This window comes from Halichoeres trimaculatus, unplaced genomic scaffold (assembly GCF_033239565.1).
Source record: "Halichoeres trimaculatus isolate MK-OKI-2021-1 unplaced genomic scaffold, fHalTri1.1 fHalTri1_scaffold_16, whole genome shotgun sequence".
Lineage (NCBI taxonomy): Eukaryota > Metazoa > Chordata > Actinopteri > Labriformes > Labridae > Halichoeres > Halichoeres trimaculatus.
The window spans coordinates 25,038,449-25,053,765 of NW_027437194.1; the positions used below are offsets into that span (position 1 = coordinate 25,038,449).

The 15,317-nt window shown below is 40.7% G+C and overlaps 1 protein-coding gene across 3 annotated transcripts in view; it reads left to right on the forward strand.

The window, feature by feature from the left end:
* The window catches only part of traf2b (Tnf receptor-associated factor 2b), a 23,627-nt gene extending 11,683 nt beyond the window's left edge, over window positions 1-11,944 (forward strand). For all 3 annotated transcript variants that reach the window (XM_074689832.1, XM_074689830.1, XM_074689831.1), the window contains exons 4-11: window positions 72-170; window positions 1,878-2,039; window positions 2,131-2,205; window positions 4,795-4,869; window positions 5,392-5,613; window positions 6,786-7,089; window positions 7,532-7,680; window positions 7,767-11,944. In XM_074689832.1, coding sequence (XP_074545933.1) covers window positions 72-170; window positions 1,878-2,039; window positions 2,131-2,205; window positions 4,795-4,869; window positions 5,392-5,613; window positions 6,786-7,089; window positions 7,532-7,680; window positions 7,767-7,985 — 1,305 coding nt within the window. In that variant the 3' untranslated portion in view covers window positions 7,986-11,944. The remainder of the gene's footprint in view (window positions 1-71; window positions 171-1,877; window positions 2,040-2,130; window positions 2,206-4,794; window positions 4,870-5,391; window positions 5,614-6,785; window positions 7,090-7,531; window positions 7,681-7,766) is intronic.
* Window positions 11,945-15,317: the final 3,373 nt, after the last annotated feature.

Consider the following 15,317-nt stretch of genomic DNA (forward strand, 5'->3'; position numbering starts at 1 on the left):
ACATCCATTATCAAATCTGCTATTATGAGTCAGTGAGCTTATCCTGAGTCTGTTCTTTGTTCACCCTCAAGGCGTTTCCTGACAATGCAGCTGGCAGGGAGATAGCCAGTCTTCCAGCTAGGTGTTTGAATGAAGGGTGCAGCTGGACAGGCTCCATTAAAGAGTATGAGGTGAGGCATCAAGTTTGGCTTCTCTGTGTGCTTCTACTTTCTGTTCCCTGCTTTTTTCTGTACAAGGGTAAACTCAGCATGCACGCTACCCTGCACTGCATACTTCCTCAGCTGTGAGTAATGTGGCTGACTATAATGTGGCTGACAGTAATGCGCATGCGTGGGCTGGAAAGTCCCTGCAACTACAGAGCAACATGTGGGAAAGCACCCAGTTTAAAAAGGTGACTTGACACCAGATTAGCAGCTGATTGGTCGGCTAACCCACGCATGAAAATAACTCCCTTGTAGATAAAGGATATATAGCTGTTGTAAAAGGACAAGGTGTTTAAACATAAAACAGAAACTGGTTAAGACAGGTTTAAAACCACAAACCATGACCTTAAAGCAGCTGTTGTTTGGTGGAGTCATGTGAAAGAGGAATAGTGGTTATAAAAGAAGCTGTTTGGTCTTTTAATAGGTGTCTTTTATTATATTTATCATTCTTATTATTATTTTTATTAGAGGAAAGTTCACTTTTTCTTTTTTTTTCTTTTTCAATGGAATGGTTTTTGTTTCACTTCAGTTTAAAACTTGAGACAAAGAAGAAGAAATTGGATAAAAAATGTGATCATGACTTGAGTGTGACCACGGGATCAGAGTGGATCCGCTGCTGTCGCATCCCTCACTTAATGATTGCTGCAGTATTTGATTCTCACACGCCTCATGTGGCTAATCTTCCCGCTAAGTGGTGTGTTCTGTCCCTGGCGAGCCCTTTACGCTACGCTTGCTAGGCAAAGCCGGAAAATCAGACGGAGCAGGATGTGTAAGAGGCGAGGTAGCAGCAGGCGTTGAACTTGAATGTTGTTGGTGCTGATTCATAAACAAACTAATGTGGTGGTTTGGTGTTTGCCGTGTGGTGTGTCAGAAAAAAATAAGCGGTCAGAGTGAAAAATGGGCGACCTACCTTTTGGTTCCTGCTCTGCTGCCTCTGCTTGCTGAACTGTGAGAGAGACTCAACTTCCTGGTCAGGCTCCACCCTTCAACTGACGCCACTTTCGTTTCCCGCTATTTTTTAAAAACATTGTTTCCTTTTTTTAAAAAAGGATTAATAGATATTTGCCAGCTTTAAAAAAAAGTTATATTTTGACGGTTATTGTGTTTTTATTCTGTTTTGTACTTTTTGAAGATTCTTGTTCAGACTGTTGTGCATGTATATTTGAAAGGTTAGGTTTTTTAAAGGTTACGTTACGAGTTTTGTGATATGGGAAATGATAGAGACTATGCAGGAAACAACATGCTACCTGGCGTGCATGCATTGAAGGCAAAGCGAAAGATCCTTCAACATGGTTGAGCTGTAGATATGTAATTACCTAGTCATGTAAAAAGGTCAGCAATGTTTTTCCCTTTGTTGTCAAAACATCTCTCACGCACTGATCATAAATTATAGCTTGTTTTTCCACATTTCAACCCGCCCATTGTTATATGTCAAGTTGTGTCAAACAGAACTGCATGTGTTCTCATTTTCATGGCAAATAAGGGTGTGTTTACTTTACCTAAGCCCGGGATCACAAGGGCAAAAGCTTTTATGTGACAGGTTGGACCACAAAGCCCAACGTTTTCCCTTTGTATTCCTTTATATAGTACACAATGACTGCAGGTCCATGAAGAGACATGTAATTCATAATGAAGAATTTCTTGATAACAAAAAAACCTTTCCCCCACCTTCAGCTCCAACATGAAGGTCATTGTGAGTTTGAGCGGATGCAGTGCGAGGCTTGCCAGATGTCCATCCTTCGAACGGAGAAGGACAGGCACAATGAGAGAGAGTGTGAGGCCAGAACCCTCAACTGTAAATACTGCAAAATGACCTTCCACTTCAAAGACATCAAGGTAAGGAGCAGCAAAAAGCTTGTGGAAAGTTTAGTCCAACATAAATAGATCTGAAGTACTAATCTCATTTCTTTAATATTCTGTTCTTTAGGCCCATGATGAAATCTGTGCAAAGTTTCCTTTGCAATGCAAAGACTGTGGCAAGAAGAAGATCCCACGAGAAAAGGTTTGGTGTGTTCCTAAAATCACCAGCTTGTTTCCCATATGAGATGTTATTTGGATAAATGAGTTCGCACTGCTGGAAGATAAGGAGGCTTTTGAAAGCATGACGTATGACGTACGCAGCGGATCAGTCAACCTCGCTTACCGTTTCCCACAATGCACGGCGCTAACTTGGTTCTTCGTCTTTTTGCATTTATGGCGGGTGGCACTTCGCCTAAGGTCAATTACCACCACTTACTGTGATCGGTTACCAGTAAGTGACCTGACGTTTTGTTACTGAGGCTTGGAGAGACCTGAGACAGCACGGAGAGACGGCACCGCGGCAGGAAGGGTTTGCAACCTGATCTGCAACTCCTGTGAGAGAGTAGCCGTAACGTTGCTACGAAGAACCCTACAGAGAAAAAATACCCCCTGGGGTGCCCAGTAGGGGGCAGAATGAGCATCCCGAACAGACGGATCCACAGGAAATAACCCTTGCGCGTGGGCAAATACAAAGTCTGCAGCTGCGACAAGATCTGAGGGGACTGAGGAGGAGCTGGGCGGGTGACATACGGCCCAGTGCCAGTGACACCTCACAGTGCCCAGAACTACCAAGCATCACAAGCGCCTGACTGAGGGTCAGAGTGATGCCGGTTTGATGAAGATGTAGATGCAGCCTGTAGGGGGTGCCCTTGCAGTGGTCAGTGTCACGTGTCGCTTTATTGTTTATGTCAATCTTGTCTTTTTTAGTGATTCTTGTGTGTGTTTGCCCTTGTGTGTCTATACCCCATCTCTTCTTAATTTTGAGTTTGTAAATTATTTAGATTTCTAGTTTTGAACGTTTGAATTTTGTTCAATAAATAATTTTTGTTTTTTCAATGTTGGTGTGGACTTTTTTTCGAAAACAAGTTGTTTTTGATCTATGCTGAGATGTGCATCAGTGGCTGTGGGAAGCCAGAATGGGGAGCCCCGTTGGGGTGGGACCAGGCTAGCAATTTTTCCTGGGACCCAAAGAGACAACAGAAACATTGCCGTCAAGAACATCTGCCATGCTCTGGTCCTCTTTGCCCAGAGGACCTGGCCAACTCTGTTCCACACTCGGCTCCAGGGCCAGTGCCTCATCTAGTGCTGGCGCCTCATCCAGTGCCAACACAGCGCTCGACTGTCAGGCTTCAAGCTCAGCCCTGAGAAATAAGCACCAATCTGTGCTGGCTCAGTGGTTGGCCCCCCATCCAACGCCACACACAGTGCCAGCTCCAAGCCTGGTTTCCACATCAAAGCCTTATCCAGGCCTACACCTCAACCCCAGACCAGCACTGTTTCCAGTGCTGGCAGACCGCCGACCCATATTTAGTACTGACTCAGCGCTCATCTGCCAGACATGTGCTGTATCCAGTGCTGGCACGCCTCTTAGCTGCCAGGCCCAACGAGGAAGTACCAGTCTGTGCTGGCTCAGTGGTTGGCCCCCATGTCAAGAGCTGCATGTAGTCCTGACTTCACGCCCAGTCCCCAGGCCTATGTCTCATCCATTACTAACTTCGCACCTAGCCCCAAGGCCATCACCGTATCCAGTACCCGCCCAGCGCTTAGCCGCCAGACAAGTGTTGCATCAAGTGCACTGCTCAGCTGCCAAGCCAGCGCTGCACCCTGCTCCAGGTTCAAGCTCAGCCTAAAGGAAGAAGCCCTTATCTGTGCTGGCTCCACGGTTTACCAAATGCCCAATGCCTTATGCAGTGCGGGCTCCCACTTGGTTTCCAGGCTGAGGCCTCATCCATTGCTGACTCCACTCCACTCCCAGGCCATCATTGCATACAGTTATGGCTCACCATTCAGTTACCAGGGCCAGTGCTGCATCCTGTGCTGGCATCAACCTGTGTTGACCTCATGAACGGCCCCGACCCCGATGCCTCATCCATTGCCTACTCTACTCCAGGCTCGACCCCGGGACCATCGCTGCACCCAGTACTGCCGCTCAGCGTCCAAGCCAGCGCTGCAACCCGGCCCGATTCCATGCTCACTCTCCACGTTGTGAGCACCCAGTGCTTACTACGCGCTTGGCTCCGACGCCAAGGCCTTAGCCATTGCTGACTTCACTCTTGGCCCCGACGCAGATGTCTACTACTTCATTGCACATAGCATCGCTGATTGCACATGTTGACGTAATGTCTCAGGTTGGTCCTAAGCGCGTGTTCACATGAAACCCAGTAATACTACAACAGCAACATCTAATGATTTATTTCATTTACAGTCGAGCGATGCGAAAGAAACGCTTGCGAATCGTGTCTCTATCGTCGCAGAGATGATACCATCCCACAGGTAACTCTTCATCTCTATCACAATGCAACAGAAGCGATTTACCTTTGCTCCTTCAAAACCAAAACCCAGCGATGCTACAAAAAAGAACCATCTAAACACTCAAATCGTTTGCTGTAAATACTTCATACTTCATTCGTACGTTGCAAGCAGTTTCAAAAAACGCTGGTGTCCTCTGGGTTTTAAATTTTCTGTCTGACTTCTTTGAATATTATTGGCTTAACTGTTCTGATTTTGTCTGATAACTTCAAACCTCTGTGTTTTTTATTTTAATATTTTTATTTTTTATTTTTATTTTCAGTTTGCTGACCACATGAAGTCCTGCGCCAAGACAAAGAGTGCCTGTCCATTCGGTGAAGTGGGCTGTAAATCTGTGGTATGTACAGCAGTCTATATGAATGCAATCCTTGCTTCCTTCTCTTTTAGAGGAAGTGAACAGAATCAGCCTTTGTGGGAACATTTCAGTGCATCTGTCATGTTGTATTTTCCTGACAGTCCATGGGTGGGGCCCATTTTGAAATAACTGCAGTTAAAATGTTTGGCTTGAGGTCAGTGGGAGTCATTTTTGTTGCTTCGTGATAACAGACACACCTACCACACCTACATTTGTATGTAAGCTGTTGAAAGAGTCTTATGAAACAGCAGCTGAGCCTGTCATTGTTCCCCTCCTGAGCTGGAACACAATTCACAGGATCCTTATAAAAAGTTTAACTCCACATGAAAGTCACTTTTATATGTGATGTGTTCCTTTCATGGCTCTGTTTCCTGTTTCCTGTTAAGGTGAATGTCAAGTTGAATATCATTCAGGTATCCAGCAGTAATAAAACCTGATGGTAGTTTTTGAAGTTTTCAGTTTGGGTCCTTTTCTAAAGTTAAAACTCTCTGTTGTGTTTTTCAGATTGAGAATGGGAAGCTTGGTGACCATGAGCACAGCAGCACCATGGAGCACTTGCGTCTGCTGCTGTCCATGGTGATGTCCATGGCTCGGACACGTGCCGACCCTGGTCCTGGAGAGTGGCAGGAGGACTCTGGTCTGGGCCTGTACAGGTCTCCTGAGGAGGGAGTCGCTGTGGGCGCTGGAGCTGCAGCCTCTGTGCACTCTGTGGACTTGGAGAAAAAGGTGAGTGTGGATCAGTAGAGCCCGTCTTTACTGCCAGTGGAGTGGTCCTATAATTATCAATTTACTAAGTTTTAATTTCAAGCAATGACCATTTTTACAGTGGGTCATTTGGGTGATATTTCACTTTATTTAATACAGAAAGTGAACAGGTTTCATATTTAATTTAGCTACATATACAAATCATTTATTGGAATTTGTAATTTTTGTGCTGCTTAATTTTTCAAATATCAAGTTTTCCTTTCATAATTAACACTAGAATACATGTTTATGAGTTTTATTTTCAGTAATTATTTGTTAAGTATAATCATTAAAACATAACAAAGGTGTTTTAAAAGCTATTTCAATAATTTATTTGGATAAAATAATTCATTTTGTGTGTGTCCAAGAAATCAGTGTCAACTGCGTTACCCATTGAAAAAAAACCTTTAAATCAGCAATAGTTTACTCCAAAGTCACATGACTTAAATCAGTTAGTCACATCCTTTTTGGTGGGAACCTTGAAAAAAGTGTTGCATATTTTAACTCCTCCTCATCTATATTTCATCAGAATGATTGTCTGTACATGGGGCACTTTAATTTTCTTACTATAGATGTTAAAAAAAAAAACTGTGAAGAAAACACACAGAAATATGAGGTGATGGAGGTCAGGTGTTGCCATGTTCAAGGTCTGCAGTTAGCAGAAGAGCCAAAAAATTGAGAAAATGTCAATCATGTTACCATCACAAAATCAAATGGTGTAGAGACAGGTTTGTCCTGTCAACTGTGCTACATGTGATTTTTGTGCCATAATTCTTTTAAATTTTGTCTTAACTATGACATAAATGATGAGGGACATTTCTAGGGAGCGTAGTCTTGCATAGAAATGTTGAATAATTCCAAATTCAGTATGATATGGATTTATGTTGAAAAATAGTCACAATGTTTGTCCATAACATGGTTGACAAAATTACAAAACTATGCTCCCAATTTTTTTGTAACTTTAATGTTTAAAAATTCATTAGGGCTTAAGCTTGCTTACTAATGAATTAAGTACATTCCAGATGTATAATTTGCAATCAAATGAAATAATGCACTTTTTTTTCACTTTTTTGCATACCTGAAATGTACCCCTGATTATAGATTCACTCTGTGTTTATCGAGGGTCTGAATGTGTCTTTTTCTGCCTTCTTCAGGTGAAAGCTTTAGAAAACATTGTGTGTGTCCTGAACCGAGAGGTGGAGCGCAGCTCGGTCACATTAGAGGCCTATTCGCATCAACATCGTTTGGATCAGGACAAAATTGAAAACCTCTCCAACAAAGTGAACCAGTTAGAGCGGACGATCCAGATGAGAGACCTGCAGCTGGCTGAGCGGGACCAGATGGTCCGAGAACTCCAGTTCTGCACCTATGACGGGATATTTGTCTGGAAAATCTCGGACTTCTCTCGCCGCAGACAGGACGCTGTGGCTGGGAAAGCACCGGCCATGTTCTCCCCGGGTGAGATGATTGATTCACGGGTTACCCATCATGCATTTCACATGTCCAGTTTGAGCTAAGCTCTTTTAGCACATCAAGCAAACAAAGAAAAAACATGTCTTTGATTGTATTGATAGAAAATGATCAGATGAAGCAAATTAAACTGAGATAAATAAGAAAAGAGGAGCAGTTCAGGGTCAAATCCACCAGTAAGAGGAGAGGGGAGAAGCAAAGGGAAAGTAAAGATAGAATTGATCATATTAAGACAAACAAAGAAAAGGGATCTTCCTGCCTCTCATTTCTAAATCTAAGTCAGCCACAGACATTTTGGTCATATGATCTGTACTCGTGGCGTGTAGGAATTGCAGGAAATGAGGGGAATTCCTCTTCACTATGCCCTTGTTGATCTTCAGGGAGTATTTGTGTCCTGCTTACATTCTGGATGTGGCCTCTTTCCTCACAGCCTTCTACTCCAGCAAATACGGATACAAAATGTGCCTGAGACTGTACCTGAACGGCGACGGAACGGGCCGAGGAACTCACCTTTCGCTGTTTTTCGTTGTCATGAGAGGAAAGTGCGACGCGCTGCTCAAGTGGCCGTTCAGTCAGAAGGTGAGACGACTTCTGAGGAAACGTTTTTACTAGTTGGTTGCCACAAGAAACGGCACTAATACAAGCTCCTCTGTTTCTCCCCCCAGGTGACACTCATGCTCTTGGATCAGAACAACAGGGAGCATATTATCGATGCTTTCCGGCCTGACGTCACCTCCAGCTCCTTCCAGAGGCCGATCAGCGAGATGAACATCGCCAGCGGCTGCCCGCTTTTCTGCCCTCTGGCTAAGCTGGCCGGCAAGAGCTCATACCTTAGAGATGATACGATTTTCATCAAGGCTATCGTAGACCTCACTGGCTTGTAACGTGTATTCTGTGGAAGAAACACCCAAACAACATGGAAGCAGAAATATAACTATTATATATATAATACAATTTATTATATAAATATTATTATATATAATCGATCACAAACTGTGATCTATAATATATATATCTATATTAAAGTAGAGAGCATCAGTTTGATGTTCAGGGGAGTGTCACATGAGGACAGATCTGTGTTGGTTATGTGCTTTCATTTAAGTGAATAAATCTAAATATTAGCACCCGATGGACGGAGGCGTTACCATGTCAAACCCTGCTCTATAGAAACAAACTCTTCACTCTTATTCTGCTTATGTCTACTATTTACTAGCAATATCATATATATTTAACCACATATGCTAACATAAAGCTGCTGTGAGCTTAACCTGCTTTGATTAAAGTAGGATAACATCTCCGCTCTTGTGATAAAGAGTTTGGTAATCGTCCTTGTGTGACACTCTCTGAGTTTAAAGAAAATGTAGGAACTTATATTTTTATAAAATAATCTGATTATTATTTATATATATTTATTCATACATACACCTTTGTAATTTGTGCACTCTGTGTACAAAAAACTATAATGGCTTATATAAAATATACAGTATATCTATCCGCCTTCATGTTACCTTAAAAGGATTGTTTCACGTTTTTTTAAAGTGGGGTTGTATGAGTTACATGTCAAGTTATCCTATCAGCCACAACAGGTGTATGTAGTGTTACGAAGTTAAAGTCGTAGTGTTACAAAGTTTAAAATCGTAATTTTACGAAGTTAAAGTCGTAGTGTTACAAAGTTTAAAATCGTAATTTTACGAAGTTTAAAGTCGTAGTGTTACGAGGTTAACTTTGTTAACTTTGTCTACAGTCGTAACATTACAAAGTTATAGACACATTTTTAGGAGAATAATTCCAGCCGTGTTCTGAAATCTTAAAGTAGTAACTGTTTTACAAAAAAGACGAACATCTGTCAGCTCTACCCCTTTAACTGAGAATCTGCTGCAGATTCCTGCAAAGTCTACCTTGTTTTTCGGTGACTTTTATGAGACTCCGACCCAAGACCTAGTCTCAGTTTAAATGTGCGCTCTACTAAGAATTCTTTCAGCGCTTTACTTCAGCCAGTTTGCTTTTGCACTTTTTCTGATGCAGAACAGTCTCGCTGACCTGCTAATCCCATCCAGGACGAACATGTCGCTGACATAATATGAATTCCAACATTTTTGCGTCTCAGTTTTGCTGTATGCTAAGATCCAGATGCCTCAGCTGACCTGTTGGTCACAGTGAAGTGCGCAGAGTTTGTTATTTCAGCTCAGTCTTCCTCTTCAGCAGCCAGCACAGTATGTTTTGGTCATTTAACCATATTATTCAAAGAATGGTTAGTGTCATTATGCAATAAAAACCAGGATAGCCGAAGAGTTTCAGTATGAACTTCAGCTTTGCTGGTTTTCTGATGTAACTCCTGATTATTAAAGGAAGTCTGTCACAAACTTTGACTTTACAAAAGGCACTGGACGCTGTTTGGTGAGCACTTTAACCGGCTCATCAAGATTTCCACGAATGTCAGCTACAAACCACATGTCGTCGGGGATGTTACAACCACTGATTATCTAGTTTGGTTGGATTTTAGTTTCTTTGAAGAGGAACTTCAGGTCTGAACAGGCTTTCTGATTAAGTCGAGCGCTGAACCAATTTGCAGTGAGCGTACATTCAAAGTGAGATGAGTGCTCGGGTCAGAGTTTCTCTAAATTTGCTAAATAACGGGGCAGGCCTGGTTGTGCCTGATGGAAAGTGTAGTGTTTGTGTGCTGTTAATCTTAGCTTTTCTTCAGTGTAGTAGCTGAGCTGATGGGCATCCGCTTTGGCTGATAGAATAACTAGTGACATGTCCTTCATACAAGCCCACTTCAAGCAAGCTGGAAAAGCTATCTATGTTTTCATCATATATTGTATATTACAACATGATTCTAATTCAAAACACACCAACGCAGAGCCTTACAGGAAGTGGTCTTAAATTGTCTGAAGAAGGAAACTAAAATAGTCATTGGTTGTTTCATCAATCAACAGAAAATATCTACCGAAAGTAGACTTTCAAATAGAAAACTAAAAAACGTTAAGATCTTAGCATCAACAGAACCAACTTGAAAAATGTGAATAAGCAAGATATTTGTATCAGTAATATAAAAACAGTTCCAGGAACACAACAGTTGAACCACATAACTCTCAACAGAAACTCCACTGACACTGTGTGGAGTAAAAACAGACGAGCTTTACTGTAAACATGTAAAGCTCATAAACATTATTTCTACTTTAGACAGAGATGAATTCATCAGGCCAGGATCAGCGTCATGAAACGCCTCGGTCATGAATTTACCCTGAACAGAAGTTCACCCCACTGACATTCTTCTAAAATTTTACGCAGAGTTTTCCACTTTAATGTTTAGACTTCCCCGTGTGGGCCGCTGACGACGTCTTTCTCGAGTGTCGTCCTCCACATCTCATTTCTGCATTTCTGAGTCTGAGAATGTCACAGCACAACCACACAGGAAAAAAACAAAACCGTAACAGAACGGTAACCACGCATAAGCCTCATCTCGCCTTAGCGTTGCAGACTCTACAGGCGAAGGAATGGAGTGTTTGAGAGCTTTAATTATTTGGAAACAAAACAGATGTGTGTGTGGGGATTTTGATACATGCTGTAGACTCTGTTGCATAAATTAAATTCTGTAGTTATAGAAATGCTGCACGGTGTCAGCTGTGGAAAACATTCAACAGTTCAAATACAAATACAAGAAGAAGAAAAGCTGCTAAACCCTCCACAGAATCAATGTTAAAACCCAGTCTTTGGTGCGGACGCTATATTTTGTGCACACAGTATTTACCCATATATGTTTCTAACATTTATCTCCTATATTGATTGAAAGATTTTACTCATTTTTTTTGTTCTTTTTTCATTTATTCATTTTTATGGTCTAATTTTTTTAAATTTAGGTTGTGGTTGTTTTTATCATTTGTGTGTTCTTGTATACAGCTAATTTTCTAAATGATTCCTCATGTGGCATCGTTATGATAACAAAAAAAATGCTTTGAATGTCTTTCTAAACTCACCTAAGTGTGAACTGATGCCTTAAAGAGAAACTGAGAGCCAGAAGAGGTATTTACACCTTTAGTTCTGTCTGAAACATCACTTTGCAGAGAGGTGTAAGAGGGGGTCACTTTCACTTTAGGTTGCACTGTGAAACTGCTGCAACACAGCAACTTCAGGCACACGTGGTTAACACATTTACTTTAGTAAAAGTAAGAAAAAAACGTCTGCAGCATCTTAGCATGCTAACTTTAGCTTGATAGAGCAGGTTTGTGCTAACAAACTTAAGTCTTGGATAAAAAGCAGATTTGTCTTTTCATTGGTTCCACATTGGGCATTATGGCCAGAGTGAAAAGAAGTAAACAGAAAATTAAGATTTCTAGAGTAAATTTGTAACATAATTTTTTTTTTTTAAGTCATGAAATTAAATTTTACAAAAGTAAGGTCCTTATATTTATGATCTATTGTTACCACAATGTTTATGAATTGTAATCTATTCTTACAAGAATAAACTTCTAATATTTCAAAGTCGTAATGTTTCAAAGTAAAATCTAATTTGAAAAACTTAACAAGATTTAAGTCATTGAGTTACGAGCTTAATCTCGTGAGACTAAAAATTCATGCTTCTCATCTTGTTGTTAATGTATTTTTTGATTCTGTGGCCCTCATCCTCCGCTAAATGGCTCACCATTTAAATATGTACCACTATGTAAAATGTTGTCTGGTCAGAAAGCTTGCCTCTAAAGTTTGAAGTTTTGTATGGACGAGTGACTTTTCTTTAACATGTTGAGATAAAGGCTGTTCAGTCGTGGGGGACACAGAAACCCTATTTAAGAAAAAAAAAAAAAAAGACTGCACATGTGGCACTCTGATGTGAAGCAATAAATGAAGTTGATTCTACAGCGCATTAAGTCGTACAACAATGAAATGTAGCATAGAGGATCCTGATTCAAAGGGAAAAGTACAAAAATATTCTACTGCTTCTTGATGCTTCTACTTTTAAATTATCGACTTCAAAATAAAAAAAAAATGAATGAAAAAAAAACTCTGCGGGATAAGCCTACTGTGAAAACATTTACTCTTTAGCCTGTCATGGTCAATGTTATGGCCGCTTTGGATTTTAACACTTTGACTAAAGTTTGTCAAGTTAAGTGATCTTTATGTTTGCCTTCTTTGATTTAATGATTTTGTGCATTTCTTGATGTGGTGTTAAAAAATGTTCAAATGTTATATGTATTCATTATTTTCAGTTTTGCAGTTGTTTGATGACTATTTTGCTTATTTTTCAGTGATCCCTTGTTATAAATCACATGGTGGTAAAGAGTTGCACATTATTTTAAAAATGCCATGATCTCACAGTCGTAGAGCTTTTCAATAGTCGACGCTGGTTTATTTAAGTATAACCTGGTGTAGTGGTAACAATGCCATTTTATAATCTAAAAAGGTGTCTGATTTCTGAACTGCTGGATGAAAAAATACCTCATTTGAAAAAATCCGATTTCAGGATATGTTTGAAAAATTGATTCAATCAAGTGAAATAAATAAACTTGCAGCAGTAAACTCTCTTGAGTCACCTGATTTCATTGTTATTCACATGGATGTTTTGTCTCACAGCTTACTTATGGGAGAAAATACTGGTCTAGACTCTGAGTTGGCATGAATTCAGTTTTTTTTCTCTGTAATTCCGTGGGTTATTTTTCCCTCGCTGACAGGAAGAGGGAGTGAGAGCAGAAGAGAGACAGGAAACATGGGATTGAGAGTAGGTGGAGGCCCAGAAAATGAGTTTGAAATGTTTTTTAAAAATGAGGGAAACTTTGAGACCAGGGCACAGCCAATCAAAGTAACTCATAGTTTCAGTTGACTGAGAGTAGGTGGACACATCCGTCTGCTGTGGGACAGACACAGACAACCATCATCAGTCTGGATTTAAACAGATTTTTCCCTCCCACTGAGGAGGAACATGTAAACAGGAAGTGTGTCACAGTCACTCAGCCAGAAGTGTCGAAAGGTGGAATTTCTGAATTTACAAACCTCTGACTTTTTTAAGAACTGATGGTGTTCTGATCGCAGTGATTATAAAACTTGATGAGCTTAGAAAAAAGTCCTGACTTACTGCTGCTGGAAATCTCATCGTGCCTCTCAGACATTACAGTAAACACCACAGGACATTTTTAGAGAAACATTTCCTGCTTCCTAGTTCCTCATTAAAGGACCGTGTGAATACAGTTTAGCACTGGCTTGTTAGCACAGTCAAACACTTTTTCTCAGCTCCAGATGTTTCTTTCTTGGCTCAAAGAAGGATGTAAATATTCAGTCCTTTTAAAATAATCAGCAGATAATCTTTTTTAAAAACTTTTAAAAAACATGATCAGGCACATAAAAGGGTTATTTTTGCTGAATCATGGGTGCATACGTAGCTTTGAGTCTTAAATCCAGACTTCATGAAGTCAGGGGCAGGTAGAGTAAGAATCAGGAACCAGGAAATATTTCTCCTACAAGAAATGTCTTTTGGCTTTTACCGTTATTTGTAGATAGAAAGATAAAACTTTCCAAACTTCAATACTCAACTTACTTCAACTCCACATGAACAAAAGTTCAAGTAAATGTTTCTTTCTTTCTTTCTTTCTTTTTTTTCAACAAAGACCCACTTTCTAAAAGTAGTATGGGAGGTGGAGCCTTCAGTTGTTTGGTTTCCTGTCTTTGAATCATCTACTCCTCATGGTCCAGGAGGCAGACACTTCCTCTGCTATAAACTTTCCTTTAGGATTAAGCTTAGGTTTAGAGCTGGATCAGGCCTGGACCAGCTCAAACCATCATAGGGAGTCTTCTTAACCCACCATAAGTCCAGCTCTTTGCAGCATTCAGCAAGATATACATATAGAGAAACAGGATATTAATGTAAAGCTTAAAAGTAGACAGAGTGTCTGCCTCCTGGACCCTGACTGGGAGTTGATTCCTAAGAAGAGGAGTCTGGTAACCAAAGGCTCAACCTCCCATACTACTTTTAGAGACTGTCGGTACAACGAGCAGGCTGCATGCTGTGAGTTCACAGCTCTCAGGGTTTGTAATAAAACGTCAGTCTGCTGTTTCCAGGAAGCTGTGGTTGAAACTTGTAAAGCAGAAAGAGAACAACGCAGTCCAGTTACAAGAACAGTCAAACTGTTTCTCAGCAACCTACTTTTGAGCGGCCTTGCAGAGTAGATAGCACGTATATGCTGTAGACCAAAGTTGGTATAAAAACTTTGTTTGGTCTCACCCCAAGACCCAACAATGCATTTTTGTCCTCTGTAGAGGCCATCACTTTCAAAGCTTTATTTAAGATACAAAATAGTACAAAAGGACAAAACTTTTGTGCTCTTTAGAGGACTTCCTGGGCTATCCAGTGATATCTGAATTGTGAGAGTTTATCTAATGAAACAAAAGATCTGTCTTTCCCAAATGGCCACCTAACCAGTCACTGAATGAGCGTAAGAAAAGAAAGTTATCAGATTTATGCAAATGCTGTGCTTTTTAAGGTAAATACTGGATGTTTCTTAAATCACAAGTGTTTAAGTTGTATATGAGAAGTTTTGATGTCATACTTTGTCTTTACTTACTTGAGACAACATTTTTCCAATGTCCTCCATGGTGGGCGTGGGGACTTGCTAGATCAGGGGTGGCCAACCAGTCAGAGACCAAGAGCCACAAAAATCAGCGTGGTACTACAAAGAGCCACACCACACACGTGGTCTTACAAACGCAAAGCGAGAATTGTCAAGTTTATAAGTGTGTTTAAACTCGTATATGGAGCTGTTTCATAGACAAATGCCTGTTCAACTGCAGAAGAGACAAAGTTCCATCAATCAATTAATCTATCTATCTATCTATCTATCTATCTATCTATCTATCTATCTATCTATCTATCTATCTATCTATCTATCTATGAGCACATTAGCTATTGAGAGGAGCACATGTAGAGAAGAGAAAATGAAACTTAAGGATTAATCTTATCACCCAAATATTGATCAACACTGATCCCAACTTCGGCATCAGTATATCAGTATTTTAGATTGATCGGCAAACCGTTACTCATAACTATATAGTGGATGGAAGAGCCGAAACAGAAAGGCAAAGAGCCACATGTGGCTCACGAGCCGCAGGTTGGCCACCCCTGTACTTCAGTGGACAGAGGAGTGACATACTCACGAATTGACCTTCAATAACCCATCAATACACACACACGCACATGCATACACATAAATGGCTCAGTTGAAGTAAGG